This window comes from Chrysochloris asiatica, unplaced genomic scaffold (assembly GCF_000296735.1).
Source record: "Chrysochloris asiatica unplaced genomic scaffold, ChrAsi1.0 scaffold00067, whole genome shotgun sequence".
NCBI classification, from domain to species: Eukaryota; Metazoa; Chordata; class Mammalia; order Afrosoricida; family Chrysochloridae; genus Chrysochloris; species Chrysochloris asiatica.
The window spans coordinates 6216295-6231046 of NW_006408585.1; the positions used below are offsets into that span (position 1 = coordinate 6216295).

The 14752-nt window shown below is 39.9% G+C and overlaps 2 protein-coding genes across 2 annotated transcripts in view; one reads left to right on the forward strand and one right to left on the reverse strand.

The window, feature by feature from the left end:
• Nucleotides 1–2396, reverse strand: part of SLC38A6 (solute carrier family 38, member 6) — an 88811-nt gene extending 86415 nt beyond the window's left edge. The window contains exons 1-2 of the mRNA XM_006864582.1: nucleotides 2182–2396; nucleotides 900–1030 (exon numbers count right to left, since the gene is read on the reverse strand). Coding sequence (XP_006864644.1) covers nucleotides 900–1030; nucleotides 2182–2286 — 236 coding nt within the window. The 5' untranslated portion in view covers nucleotides 2287–2396. The remainder of the gene's footprint in view (nucleotides 1–899; nucleotides 1031–2181) is intronic.
• A 1323-nt stretch (nucleotides 2397–3719) lies between these two features.
• On the forward strand, nucleotides 3720–12326 carry TRMT5 (tRNA methyltransferase 5). Its single transcript, XM_006864583.1, has 4 exons — nucleotides 3720–4373; nucleotides 8206–8330; nucleotides 10803–11457; nucleotides 12199–12326. The coding sequence occupies exons 1-4, from the start codon at nucleotides 3884–3886 to the stop codon at nucleotides 12282–12284; spliced, it is 1356 nt and encodes a 451-aa protein (XP_006864645.1). The 5' UTR covers nucleotides 3720–3883; the 3' UTR covers nucleotides 12285–12326.
• The last annotated feature ends 2426 nt before the right edge of the window (nucleotides 12327–14752 follow it).

Sequence of the window (14752 nt, forward strand, 5' to 3'; positions counted from 1 at the left end):
TGTTGTTGTTGTTAACTGCTGTCTGCTGGTTCTGAGGACTCATAGTGACTCATGTTGTTGTTGTTAAGTGCCATCTTATAGTGACTCTGTATAGGGTTTCTGAAGTGGCTGGTGAGCTTGAACCACTGACCTTGTGGTTCAAACCAACTTTTCAGTCTAGTGTATAGTGCATAGCATCACACCAGGAGTGTTATAAACCTAACCATTTCTGAGGTTTAAAAAGAGCAGATCAGACACAAAGGGGGACAAAGGCAGGTAGCTACTATGTGAAGTTCAACAAGGAAGCCCTTGCCCACCTAAACTGAGAGAAGGATCTTCCCCCAGAGTGGGCAAAAAGCCTTCTCGTACAGCCAATGACCTTAATTCAGACTTCGAGTCTTGTCAACTGGGAGACAATCCATGTCTGCTCTTAAAACCAGCCCCTGGTGGTATTTCTGTTGCAACAGCTAATGTGACACGAAGATTGGTTACTTCCTGGTGTGGCGCTGTGGGTTAATGCACCAAACTGCAAAGCTGTTTGAACTGCAAGGTCGGCAGTTCAAGCTCACCAGCTGCTCCTCAGAAACCCTACACAGGGTCGTATGGGTCGGAACCAAATTGACAACACTTAACAACAACAACAAAGTTACATACAAGCCATGGATCAAGTTTTCATTTTTAAAAATTAGCCATTGTTGGATAAAATGATACAAAGTATATGCTAGTATTCTTCCACGCTTCTGGCTAGTGATAAGACTCGCAAGAAAAATGCTAAAATCTCAGGAATAATTTAACTAGAAATTGTACACTACCATTTCCCAGAGCCTATCTCTTTGCTTTTCAGTGTACTAATAAAAAAGAAGGAAAAGGTGATAGTAAAATAAAGGGGGAGGGGCAGTGGGGGGGGGGAGAGAACTCACCTAAATCCAAGAATACCAGTATTAGCCATAACAAAAGCTAAACCAAGGATGCCACTTCCCATGATGGCGTTCATCAAATTAAACACTGAGAAACCAAATGAGACACCTGGGGATCCCTGTCTGTGAAGTTCCTGTAAGCACACAAATGTAATAGTGTCAAACGTTAGGACAGCGAAATGTTTGGTCAAATCACTGAAAAGTTAAGAGGAACCTCTCCTGCAAACAGCCAGAGAGCGTGACACATGAGTTGCTCAACTAGCACTGGTTTCTTTTCTTTTCCTTGAGACCTCCTATTAGTGCAACTACAACTCCAGGAATAGATAACTGTTTCCTAGGAAATTCATTTTCACTGTACAGAGGCCAGATAGGCCTAAGGCGGAGCCACAGCTATCCTCGTGAGTGCAGGAGATAGGACAGGAATGAGGCGAGCCAGCAGTGCAGGGCTAGCACTGGAAAATTCTAAGCCAGTTTAGGCTACAGGAGTGTATTTGGGGCTGTTGCGCCCCAAATATTAAGATCGCAAAACTAACTGCTGATAGACTTACTAAGTTGTTCAATGTCGTCAAGTTGTCTCCAACTCATAGTGATCCTGTATAGGGTTTTCCTTAAGAGCAGCTGGTGAGCTTGAACCACCGATCTTGTGGTTCAAACTAACCTTGCAGGCCAGTGCATTAACCCACATTGCCATAATTCACACTGTGCTGGCGAGGATACTCCTGACAACAAACACCCTTGCCCAGAATTACATTTGGGAGCAAAATCCTAGAAACTGCTACTGCCCAGGGACTTGAAGTTTAAAAACTAAACAGAACAAAAACTGTCAACTGCGCGTTTTAGAATCACTGGGCCCCTCAATGACTAAGACGGAAAAGAAAAGTCTTGTGACTTTTGCAAAGATCTGACAAGATTCCTGGTGGAATCAAGAAGCCGACAAGGATACTAACAGTAATGAGTCACATAACCCTAGGGCTGCTCATCTAGTCGCGCCCCCAGCTTTCATTGAGGGTTGCACCCATTCCACCAGAGCCGGCTCCTTTACATCAACCCCCCCGCCCCCGCCCCTCCGCAGGGAATGGTGGGCTTCAATCATTTTCATGAACTCCGCTAGATCTCATCTGACTCTAGGCAGCTTCCTTTGAACCCCACCTCCCTGCTCTGGCAACAAGAAGAGCTTCTTCTCCTCGCTCCCTGTGCTGCCCAGCTTCTTTTCTGGTCTTATTTGGGGAGACACTTCATAGAACCAGTCAGCCATCAACGCCTAAGAGGAGCAAAGCCCACTTACGTTGCTTAGCAACGGGCTCGACTCTCCCGCCTCTGCCTCTTCAGGCAGCCGAGCAGAGACATACCAGCCCTGCTCAACGTTGATGCTCCCCCAGGACGCCTCCATGCTCTTAGCCTGCCAGATGCCAGATCCATCTGCGGGATACTACCCTATCTCTCCTGTGGTTAGCAGCGTCAGAGGCGGAGCTATGAGCAGATCCTTCCGCGATTCCGTACTTCACTAGAAAAGGGCGGGGGGGCGGGAGAGAGAGGAGAAGAGGAGAGAGGTGGCGCGATTTAATGACGCTCACCCTTGTCGGCGCACCGTGATGATGTCATCGGGAACTAACCCATTCACGGCGATCTCTCTCTGAGCCGTTCCAGAGCATGAGGTAAGGGGTTTGGTCAGCAAGCCAAGCTATGGGCGACCCCGGGGATTGGGATGATACAGTTAGTGAGATCGCTGCTGTGGTATCCCTGAGTAGTGTGAAGAGATTGATGGTCTGGTGTCGGTACCGGTCCGTCCCGGGCCGCTCGTCGCTTTGGCGCAGAAATGTTGCGAGGTCATCTACTTGCTTAGGTGCTGAGTTTATATGCGAGTACTAGGTACTGAGCAATTTGTTTTAAACTTTTCAGAAGCTCTGATAGAACTGTTAGCTAAGTTTTACTATTGGGGAAACCGAGGCTCCGACTAAGTAATTTACCGAACGTCACACAGTTAACTTCTAAAGCCCATTTGAACCCTGCCTGTATTAAAGTTTGACATCGTTGTTTTTCAAGGTTCCGGGACAGTGTTCTTTCTCCTTACATTGACTTATTCTAGAATTCAGAGGTAACAAGCGATTCTGTTAATGGGATAGTCATGTAATATATACTCAGCAAAGTTTTCTTTTCAAAATGCCGAAGTCTCTAGTTACAGGCAGGACATATGGTAGAAAAGCATCAAAGACAAGCAGCAGAGCTAGATACTAAGAAAGCAAACACGGAAGTCAGTCAGACCTTGGTTTAGGGCATGCTCAGCCCCTTACTAGCAACTAGATTTTAAGTAAGTTAACCTACTTTTGAACTTCAGTTTACTTAGTACAAAATTAGGATCTGATAATACACACCTCCCAAGATTGATAATGCGTTTACTTGTTTAGCACATCTGACGCGATAAACACCCTTAAGAACATCCTAATGAATGATGCCACTGGTAAAGTCACAAATGGAATTAACCAATTCGTTTAGAAATGATCCTTTAGCTCAAATTTTAGCTCTCTGGTTCAAAGTGATTCTGTAGAAAATTGTGAATGGAGAGATTCACTGAGTATGGGGAGACAGATGAATGAGGAATCCTTCTGCCATGGCAACAGATGGGTAGAGGTATCTACCACTAATAAAAGTCATCCTATCATGGAAAATATGGTACACTTTGCACATAATACTAAAAAATTTATTATCTACATTTAATAAGTTGTTTAAAACAGTAGAGTTTAGATTTTTATTCACAAAAGCCATTGCAGACATGTAAATTTATAGCTTTATGACATTTTTTAAATGAATACCTTTGTTTTAGGGTTTTCTGGAGGCCATTTGAATTCTCACGAAGACTTCTGACAGTGGAAAGCTGTAAGAGCAGAGCTGAATCCACATCACTGATTCCACTAGTTTGGATACCACTGATACAAAAGCTCAAAACACATAGTATTTTCTTGTTGGATCAGAGAAAAAGATTCTCAACTATGCCAGAATTAGAAACAAATCAGAGACACTCTGAATTGTTTTCACCGCCTTCTGATGTTCGAGGAATGACAGAACTTGATAGAACAGCTTTTTCAAAGACAGTCACTGTTCCAGCGCTTAAAGTGAAAAAAGAAATAGTCAATAAATTGATGCGATCTCTTAAAAGGGTAGCACTGCAGCGCCCGGGCATAAAGCGTGTGATCGAAGATCCAGAAGATGAAGAGAGTAGACTAATTATGCTGGATCCCTTTAAAATGTTTTCTCAGGATTCCTTTGAGAAAGCAGAACTCAGTATTTTAAGTCAGCTTCATGTCAGTCCACAGATATCTAAATACAATTTGAAACTAACTTACGAGAACTTTAAGTCAGAAGAAATCTTGAGAGCTGTGCTTCCTGAAGGTCAAGATGTGACTTCAGGGTTTAGCAGAGTTGGACATATTGCTCATTTAAACCTTCGAGATCATCAACTACCTTTCAAGCATTTAATTGGTATGTTTGTCATTAATACTATTCAAGTACTAGGAAGCAATTATAGTTTTTAAAAATGTTTTTATAAATGTCAATTACAGAAGCAGTATCTTTTATCATTTTAGTTTTAGACTGAACCTTGAACTGTATTTTTTTGAGTGCCTCTTTGGAATATACTTACCAGAATTATAGCCAGTTGCCATGGAATCAATTCTGGCTCATAATGACACCGTATGTGTAACTACAACTGAGCTCCATAGGGTTTTCAACAGCTGACTTCTCTGGAGGCTTTACTTCCAAGGTGCCTCTGAGTGGACTGAGTAGAACTGCCCCATAAGGTTTCCAGAGCTGTAAATCTTTATGGACGCAAACTACCACACCTTTCATCCCATAGCAGATGGTGGGTTCGAACCATTGATCACTTGGTTGGCAGCTAAGCTTTTAACCACTTTGCCACCAGGACTCCTTCTAGATTCATAGCAAGCTCTAAAGATCAGTTCAGATTCAACCTAAATCATTTGTTTTGTCAGATTCATTGAACACAGAGTACAGTTTCGGTGAAGAAAACGTATTAGACCTTCAAGACTATGTTGAAAACCAGGTTTCTTAAGTTTAGGTGTTTTATAGTCACAAGTGAAAGGTACTGTTTATTCGTGCTTTCATTGATTCAACTAACATTTATTGAATCTCTCATTTATGTCAGGAGTCCTGGTATGGTGCTGCAGGTTAATGCACTGGTCTACAAGGTTGGTTTGAACTGTAAGGTTAGTGGTTCAAGCAGCTCAGAATCCCTATACAGGGTTGCCATGAGTTGGAACCGACTGGATGGCACTTAACAACAATATATATGTCAGGCACAATACTTTGAGTCTTTGCTTAGTGCCCCTAGTCTTTTATAAATGATACTTCTGTCATACTCTGTAGTGCTAGGTTTGAGCCTGGCTCCTTAATTCTTGGGGATAAGAAAAAAGCAGAAAATGAATCAGACATAGCACTTGTCCTTAACATAAATACTTGATGTCCACACGGTCTCCAGATTATTTTTTTAATATAGATTATTTGTTGAGACTTCTGGAAATCATTTTCAAGTTTTAATACAATGCTCAGCGTTTTGCATGGGTAGGATTTCTGGACTGCTGTTGGACATTTGCTTTGCTTGTATTGATGAAAGATATTGGTAAGACACAATGGTAACATAATACTTAGCAGATTCTTCTCATTGTGACAAATGTCAAGCCTAGGCTTCCTTGTGAGTCATTGCCTAAACTAGCCTCAAGTTCCTTGGCATTCCTGTTTTATAACCTCTTTCCCAGAGGGGCAATCTTAGACTAAGGAGCCCTGCTGGTATGGTTAAAGCGCATGGCTCATTAAAGGTAAAACACACCTAAACAATGGTAATTTTAAAGTTTTTATTAAGTTGTTGTTTAGTGCCATTGAGTCTGTACCAATTCCTCTCGACCTTATATAGGGTTTCCACGAAGCAGCTGATTGGTTTGAACCGTCTACCTGGTGACTAACAGTCCAGTGCTTAACAGTGCCACACTGGACTCCACTTTTACTATAGACCTTCAGAATAAACTTAAAAAAAGAAAATGTTGTTCCCCTTTAAAATTAACTTTCAAAATTGAGGTCTGCTGTGTGGCGCTGCAGGATAATGCACTGGATCACAAGGTCAGTTTGAACCACAAGATCATAGGTTCAAACCCACCAGCCACCCCTTAGAAGCCATATAGAGAGTCCGTATGAGTCGGAACCAAGTTGACAGCACTTAACAACAACAACAAAAACTAGAATCAAAATCGGACAAGAGCAGTGATTAATTAGTGTTTATTAATAATATCATATTCAGAGTCGTGTATCTAAATATCAAAGACATCTTTGACAATTTCTGGTTGCATTTCAACTTATTTGTGTGGCTATGTAGTATAAGCACTGGACTGTGGACCACAAGATCAGTGGTTTAAGCCCACCAGCCACTCCGTAGGAGGAAAATGAGGCTTTCTGCTCCTGAAAAGATTTATAGCCTTGAAAACCCTATACAGGGTCACTATGAGTTGGAACTAACTTGACAGCACTTATCAACCATAACAATATTGTGAGCTGACAAATTAAGTTATATTACCTTATGCAATAGGACAGTATATGTTGTTATTGTGTGCCATTATTGAGTTGGTACCGACCCATAGTGACCTTATACATAACAACAAAACACTGCCTGAACCTGGGCCAACCTCACTACTGTTGCCACACTTGAACCCACTGATGCTACCACTTGGCCAATCCATGTCGTTGGGGGTCTTCCTCTTTTTCTCTGACCCTCCACCTTACCAAACATGATATCCTTCTCCAGCAACTGGTCCCTCCTGACAATATGTCCAAAGTAAGAGAGATGAAGTTTGACCATCTTGGCCTCCAAGACCATCTTGGCTGCACTTGTTCCAAAACGGATCTATTGGTTCTTTTGGCAGCCCATGGCACTTTCAATATTCTCCTCCAGCACCATAACTCAAAAGCATCAATTCTTCTACGGTCTTCCTTATTCACTGTCCAGCTTTCACATGCATATGAGGTTATTGAAAATACCATGGCTTGGGTCAGACACACCTTAGTCCTTAAGCTGACATCTTTGCTCTTCAACACTTTAAAAAGTTCCTGTGCAGCAGATTTGGCTAATGCAATAATACATCGTTTGATTTCTTGACTGTTGCTTCCATGATTGTTGATAGTTGATCCAAGAAGAATGAAGTATTTGCCAACTTCAATCTTTTCTCCGTTGATAAGAGTGTTGTATATTGGTCCAGTGGTGAGAATTTTTGTTTTCTTTACATTGAGATGTAGTCCATATAGATTCATAGAAATGTTTTAAGTGCTGACAAAGAAATACTTCGTTGTTAAGTATCCTCCAGTTGGTTCTGACAAATAGCAACCCTGTATAGGGTTTCCAAGGAGTGGCTGGTGGATTTGAACCACCAACCTTTTATTGAACAGTCTAGTGCTTATCCTACAGCACCACACCAAGACTCCACACCAGGACAAAAGGATACCAAGCCAATATACCATTTTAGGTATTTAGGATTCTATTATGGGTAGCATTTTGCTCTGGCATAAATTTGACAAAAAGAAAAATTTACGTAAATAAAATTTCAGATAAGATTGTAAAGAATCTCCATGTTTATTTTATTTGGAAACTTTGTTTTGCTGATAGATATTTCCAAAATGGAGACATTTGTGTCAAGCATACAGTAAAACAAACATTTGGTTTGAGGGGATAGTTTTACTGGTGTTTTCTGAAAAGATTTGTTGCTACTATTCTCACATCTTTTTCCATTTATTACCAATTCCTTTTTTCCTACCTTTGTACTTACTTGTTGTCATGTTATATTAGAGAAGATTTAGGAAAAGCATGGAAAAATATTTGTTGTTGTTAAGTGCGGTTGAGTCGATACCAACCCATAGCAACTCTGTATAGGATTTCCAAGAAGCAGCTGGTGAGTTTGAACCACCGACCTTGCAGTTCAAACAGCTTTGCAGTCTGATACATTAACCCACAGTGCCACACCAGGACTCTGGAAAAATATTAGGTAGCCCCAAAGTCTTGAAAAAACTTCCTTTAACAGTGTATTCAGTATGTACTCATACATAAAAATGTACCCATTTTGTGTGTAGTAAATGTTGTCCGACATTAATACTTCAGTATTAAGTTTTAGTCCTGTGTGCCTCATTATTATAACTAGGTACAGTTTATATTTTAAAAACCAACAGAAAGTGCAGTCCTTTCAATGTCATATTTGCAGTTTTAGCTTCTGTTTTGCAACCAGTAGGCAGTACTGTGCTTTTTCATCTTTTCTTTTAGGCCAAGTCATGATAGACAAAAATCCAGGGATCACCTCGGCAGTAAATAAAATCAATAATATTGACAATACTTACCGAAATTTCCAAATGGAAGTGCTGTCTGGAGAGGAAAACATGCTGACCAAGGTACAGAGTATTTTATTATCTCCTTGTGGGGTGTATCAAGATTAATTTAGAACCATAATAGATGACAAAGGATTAAAAGTATTTATCAGAGCCAGTATTGATGGAATATGTGAGAATGTGAATACTTGTACATATCACAGCAATAATGGGAGTATAAATTTGATATAAGAGTGTATGATAGTATGTTTTCCTTTTCAAAGGTACATCCTTTGTGGGACCCAGCATTCTATTTGTAGGACTTTATGCTAAGGAGTCCTGGTGTGGCGCTCTAGGTTATTGCGCTGGAATGCAAGGCCGGTTTGAACTGCAAGTTTGTCGGTTCAAGCTCACCATTCGCTCCTTAAACACCCTATACAGGGTCGCTATAAGTTGGAACTGACTCAACAACACAACAACAAAAATTCTAATGTTATAATTAGACAAAATTGTAATGATGCATATGTTAGGTTCTTCACTAGAGTTCTATAATAAACAAACATAATAAAGGACTGGAAACCACCTGAATTTATAAACAATAGAGATTTGTTAAAACCTGGTGTAAACTGGTTATAAATTGGTTAAATTATAGTGTATAGTGAAATTAAAGTTATTTATGTAGTTCCGTATATATTAAAGGAGTCCTGGTGTGGCGCTGTGGGTTAATGCACTGGACTGCAAAGTCAGTTTGAACTACAAAGTTGGTGGTTCAAACTCACCAGTCGATCCTTGGAAACCCTGTACAGGGTTGCTATGGGTTGGAATACCGACTCGATGGCACTTCACAACAACAAATATGTTTTAAAGTAAATTGCTCCTTGGCAGGTTAAGTGATTTAAAAAGGAAGTTAATAGAACAAGTATACCATAATTCCATTTTATTAAATGTGTGAATATGCACCTATGAAGGGGGCTTCAAGAAGTTTGTGGGAAATTTTGATTGTCTTTGAATTCCATTTTTTCATGAACTTTTGGAAGCTCCCTTGTAAGTAAAAAAATTGCTACTAGGGTTCTAATTCATACATGCACAAGTTTATTTAAAAACCCACAGCATGTTTAAGCATATCTCTGCAGTCAGTGGATGGCTTCATACACAAGGTTTGTGGTTCCAACTCACCAGCGCTCCTTGGAAACCCTATGCAGGGTCGCAATGAGTCAAACCCACCAGCTGAACCCACCAGCTGCTCTGTGGAGAAAGATGAGACTGTCTGCTTCCATAAAGATTCACAGCCTTGGAAGGCTGTGGAGTAGTTAAGCATTGTGCTATCGGGTTGCTATGAGTTGGAATTAACTAGAAGTCATTGGGTTTCATGGTGAGATCATAATTCTAAAAGAAGTGATAGTCTTAATTTTGTTCAAGACTTCTCTGCATTGTATATATTATATTCAGTGTACCCATGAAAAGTGAAATTGAGGAAAGAGGGGAAAATGGTAATGATCAATTCATCCTGTACAGTGGCTTTTATTGTAGACATGAAACTTATAAACTTTAAATAACCGTCTAAAAAAAGCATGTACCTGAAAATTTAATGACACATGACCCGTCTCTTGGGCCTCCCTTAGAAACTGACAACTAAAGTAAGATGGGAAGCTTGTAGACTGTGTAGTGTGCTACTAGTTGCCCACCATGTAGATGTATAATGTGTTGCTTCAAAGGAAGGCTTTCCCCCTTTCCACCTGGAGATATAAGAGAGTATTAAGCTTGTCAGTTGGCATATCTGAGAAATTCTTTATGTAATTTAGAAACTACTTTATGGCCCTTTAAGATGAGAGGGAGAGCCATCTGACATTGAAGAGATGAATTTTTTTCATTACTCTAATGTAAGATATTAACTGGCCTTAGGTATAACATAAATACTAGGATTCTAGTTAAAGTGCCCTTAAATATACTGTTATTTGCTCTTAATAGTAGTAAACCAGTGTATGTGTGTGTGTCTATATACACCAAACTAGTTGTCTTTGAGTCAGTTCCAACTCATGAGGACCCTGTGTGTGTCAGAGTAGAACTGTGCTCCATAAAGTTTTCAATGACTGATATTTTGGAAGTAGATCTGAGGTGCCTCTTGGTAGACTTAACTTACAACCTTTTGGTTAGCAGCCAATGAACATATTAACGGTTTGAACAGTCCAAGGAGTCAGCAGCCAATGAGCATATTAACTGTTTGCACAACCTAGGGACTCTATGTGTATGAGTTGCTAACCAAAAGATTGTAAGTAGTCCTGATGTGGCACTGTAGGGTAAACACTAGATTGCTAATTGAACAGTTAGTAGTTCAAACCCATAGTCACTCCTTCAACCTATTCAGGCTCACTATGAGTTGGAACCAACTCAACAGCACTAGCAACACACACACACACACACACAGGTATATATATGTGTGTATATATATATATATATATATATATATATATATTTTTTTTTTTTTTTTTAAACAAGTTATCAGTGGCTGGAATTTAGGAATACGCAGTTTAATAACAAGCATAATACCTTTTTCAGGTTCGAGAGAACAACTACAACTATGAATTTGATTTTTCTAAAGTCTATTGGAATCCACGTCTCTCTACAGAACACAGCCGTATCATAGAACTTCTCAAACCTGGGGATGTCCTATTTGATGTTTTTGCTGGGGTTGGGCCATTTGTCATTCCAGTAGCAAAGAAAAATTGCACTGTGTTTGCCAACGATCTCAACCCTGAATCCCATAAATGGCTGTTGCACAATTGTAAATTAAATAAAGTGGACCAAAAGGTAAAAGTCTTTAACTTGGATGGGAAAGACTTCCTCCAAGGACCAGTCAGAGAAGAGTTGACGCAGCAGTTGGGGCCACCATCAAAAGAAAGAAGATGCTCTGTGCACATTGTTATGAACTTGCCAGCAAAGGCTATAGAGTTTCTCAGTGCCTTCAAATCACTCTTGGATGGGCCACCTTGTCCCAGTGAGCACCTTCCCATAGTGCACTGCTACAGTTTTTCCAAAGATGCTGATCCTGCTGAGGATGTTCGGCAGCAGGCTGGAGCTGTGCTAGGGGTTTCTCTGGAGGCATGCAGTTCAGTTCACCTAGTAAGAAATGTGGCCCCTAATAAGGAAATGCTGTGTATCACTTTTCAGATTCCTGCTTCCATACTCTATAAGGATCAGACCATGAATCTAGGTGAGCAGTTTCGAGGAAATTCGATGTAGACTATCGTGTTTTTCACGGTGCTTTCTTGTGACTACATATATACACTTACTCCTCACTTCACAACTCTAGTTATCCACCATTTCACATTGATGACAATAGTAAAGAATTACTGTTTGACGCTATTTTGCGCATTAACAAAGTATGTTTGGCAGTAGTGACCACCAAGGTTGGAGGCGAGAATAACTCTGGTTGTGATGGTTAAGGTTTTGTGTCAACTTGGCTGCGCCATGATTCTCAGTGGTTAGGCAGTTTTGTAATGCTGTAATTTGGCAGTAATGTAGTGATGCAATCAGCCTCCGTTATGTGATCCCATGTGGTCTTCCTCCTCTGTTTTTGCACAATGCTCATTTTTGCATAAACGTCTAGTCTTTGGAGCCTAACCATGTTGAGATAGGAGGAGTAGGCGTCTTTTATAATCTTTATTAAATTTGGAAAAGGGGAGTTAAATAATTCTAGTTATTTTGGTTCATAACCCCTCCACCACTCAATTGTGGCTAGTTTTGTTAAATTTTACTAATTTTAGTATAATCTCTCTGGTATAATTGAGGACTTGCTCATTAAAATGTTAAATAGTAAGTCCACAGGAATATAGTATTCATGTCAAAGTTGACTAGATTTAAAATCTTTAAAATGCCTTTATTGTTTGCTTTTTTAAAGTATTTTCAAATGTTAAATACTTTACTTAAAATAGGCTTTCTGGATTTATTACAGAGAATCACGAAGATCCACCTCTTAAACGCCAGAGGACAGATAAAGCCTTTTCAGAAGAAAAAATACTAATTGCTTCAAACATTTAATTGGAAATCTTTTCTTCATCTCCTGCTAGACTTTTATATAGTAAGGTACCATTTATATGGCTGCATGAAAGTTTAGCAGTTATTTTACTACTGAACTCATGTTGACCCTTGCTGTCTTAAATATATTTCAGTATTGCCAAATTAAAATTTAACAGAAATGTCTTCTAAATGTTTACGTATTGTCTGTCTCTTGGATAATAGTGTTTGAAGGGAGGATCAGTGTGTGATGTTCAAGAAGGAAAGCAGTGGGTCAGTATCTGAGTCAACATTGTTTGGGCTTCCATGCAAATCCAAAGGAAATTTCCATGTTTCAAAATTTGTGTAACTGCAACTGTGAAACGACTCCACCAAATCCTCAATAGGAAATGATTATGTTATATTATAACATGCTACCAGGCAAATAACAAAAGAAATATCTAATCAGATTCTTTAAGTGCCAAATTTAAATCATACACTGCTGTGTGGAAAAAAGCCTGGCAGCAAAGTGGTTCGAATCCCTGAGAGAAAGATGAAGCAGTCTATCTTTGTAAAGATTTACAGCCGCAGAAACCCTTCGGAGAATTCTGTGGTGACATACTATCACATCGGTTCCGACTCATAACCACTCTGTATTGGTTTTCTGAGGCTGTAAATCTTTATGGGAGCAGGAAGCCTCATCTTTGTCCGGCAGAGTGGCTCGTACATTTGAACTGCTGACCTTGTGGTTAGCAGCCCAACACATAACCCACAATGCTACCAGGGCTCCTTAGTTCTACTTTGAGTCAATATCAACTTGATGGCAGTGAGTTTAGGGGTTAAATGTGTGAAGAGAAGTTTTAAAAGATGGAGTATGTAAACTCTCATTACAGATAACTGTTAACATGATCATTTGCAATGGGTTTTGATAACACTAATTTAGAACACAACTAAAGGAAATTATTTTTCCATAGGATAAGCACTGGACTGCTAACCACAAGGTCAAGCCTGTCAGCTGCTTCACTGGAGAAACACCAGGCTTTCTGTTCCCACAGACTTAACATCTCAGAAACCCTATTCGGGGTTGCTATGAATTAGAACCGACTCAGCGGCACTTAACATGGAAAAGATACCGTAAAAACTGAAATTCAATGGTTATACTTGAAATTTTGTCAATTAAAAATTGTGTCTTTTGTTTTATCTCATTGTATACGTTGTCATTGATTTCATTACAACTCATGGTGATCCCATGTGTATAAAGTAGAAGTGCTTCTTAGACATGGCCCAGCTACCACAGGCAGATCACAGTGATTACGGGACAGTGAGTCTGCTCTGACATAAGGGGATTCTCTGCCACCTTCACAGTGCTTGCCATGTTTGAGCCTTTTGTTGCTGCCACTGTGTCACTCCAAATTGTTGAGGGTCTTCTTTTCTGCTGACCCTCCACTTTACTAAGCTTCAGTCCTTCTCCAGGGACTGATTCCTCCAGAAGATGAAGTCTCAAGAAATAAAGTCTCATCCTCCCCCACTTTTAAGGAGCATTGGACTGCATTTCTTCCAGACAGAGTTTTTGTTCTTCTGACAGTCCGTGGTACCTGTAATATTCTTTGCCAACACCAGAATTCAAATGAATCCACTCTCCTAGGGTCTTCCTTACTGTGTAATTTTCACATGCATATGAGGTGACTGAAAATACCATGGCTAAGTCAGGAACACCTTAGTTCTCAAATTGGTATCTCCATTGTTTAACACGTTAAATAGGTCTTTTGCAGTAGATTTGACTAGTGTAATATGTTGTTTGATTTCTTGATTTCTGCTCCCATGAGAGATGATTGTGGAGCCAAGAAAAATGAAATCCTTGACAATTTCAATCTCTTCTTTTAGCAAGCTATTATCTGTTGGTCTGTTGATCTGGTGGTGAGGAGTTTTGCTTTTACAGTGAGATACAATCCACACTGAAGACTGGTCTTTGATCAGTAAGTATTTTAAGTCCTCTTTGCCTTCCAGTAAGCAAGGTTGAGTCATTTGTAGCTTGCAGGTTGTTAATGAGTCTGCCTCTATCCTGATACCACGTACTTCATATAATCCAGTTTCTCAGATTATTTGCTCATTATGCAGATTGAATAAATACAGTGAAAGAATACAACCCTGACACATCCCTTTTCCTGATTTTAAACCTTTCAGAAATCGCCTTGTTCTATTCCAGTCCTCTTGGTCTAGGCTCCTCATGAGCACAGTTCTGACTCATATTGTCCCTATGTACAACAGAACAAAACACCACCTGGTCCTGTGTCATCCTCATAATCATTCCTATGAGTCTGTTTTTGAAACAACTTTTTCAATCCATCTTAATGATGACCTTACTCTTTTTAGTTGACCCTCTATCAAGCATGATGTCCCTCTTCAGGGACTGGCTCTTTCTGATGACATCCAAAATATGTGAGACAGTCTCACCATCTTCATTATAGGGGCACTCTGGTTGTACTTCTTCCAACACGTATTTGCTTGTTTTT

Coding starts and splice junctions, on each gene's coding strand:
- TRMT5 (XM_006864583.1), top strand. CDS start 3,884: ATGCCAGAATTAGAAACAAATCAGAGACACTCTGAATTGTTTTCACCG. Junction 8,331..10,802: donor AGGAAAACATGCTGACCAAG/GTACAGAGTATT, acceptor TACCTTTTTCAG/GTTCGAGAGAACAACTACAA. Junction 11,458..12,198: donor GGATCAGACCATGAATCTAG/GTGAGCAGTTTC, acceptor GATTTATTACAG/AGAATCACGAAGATCCACCT.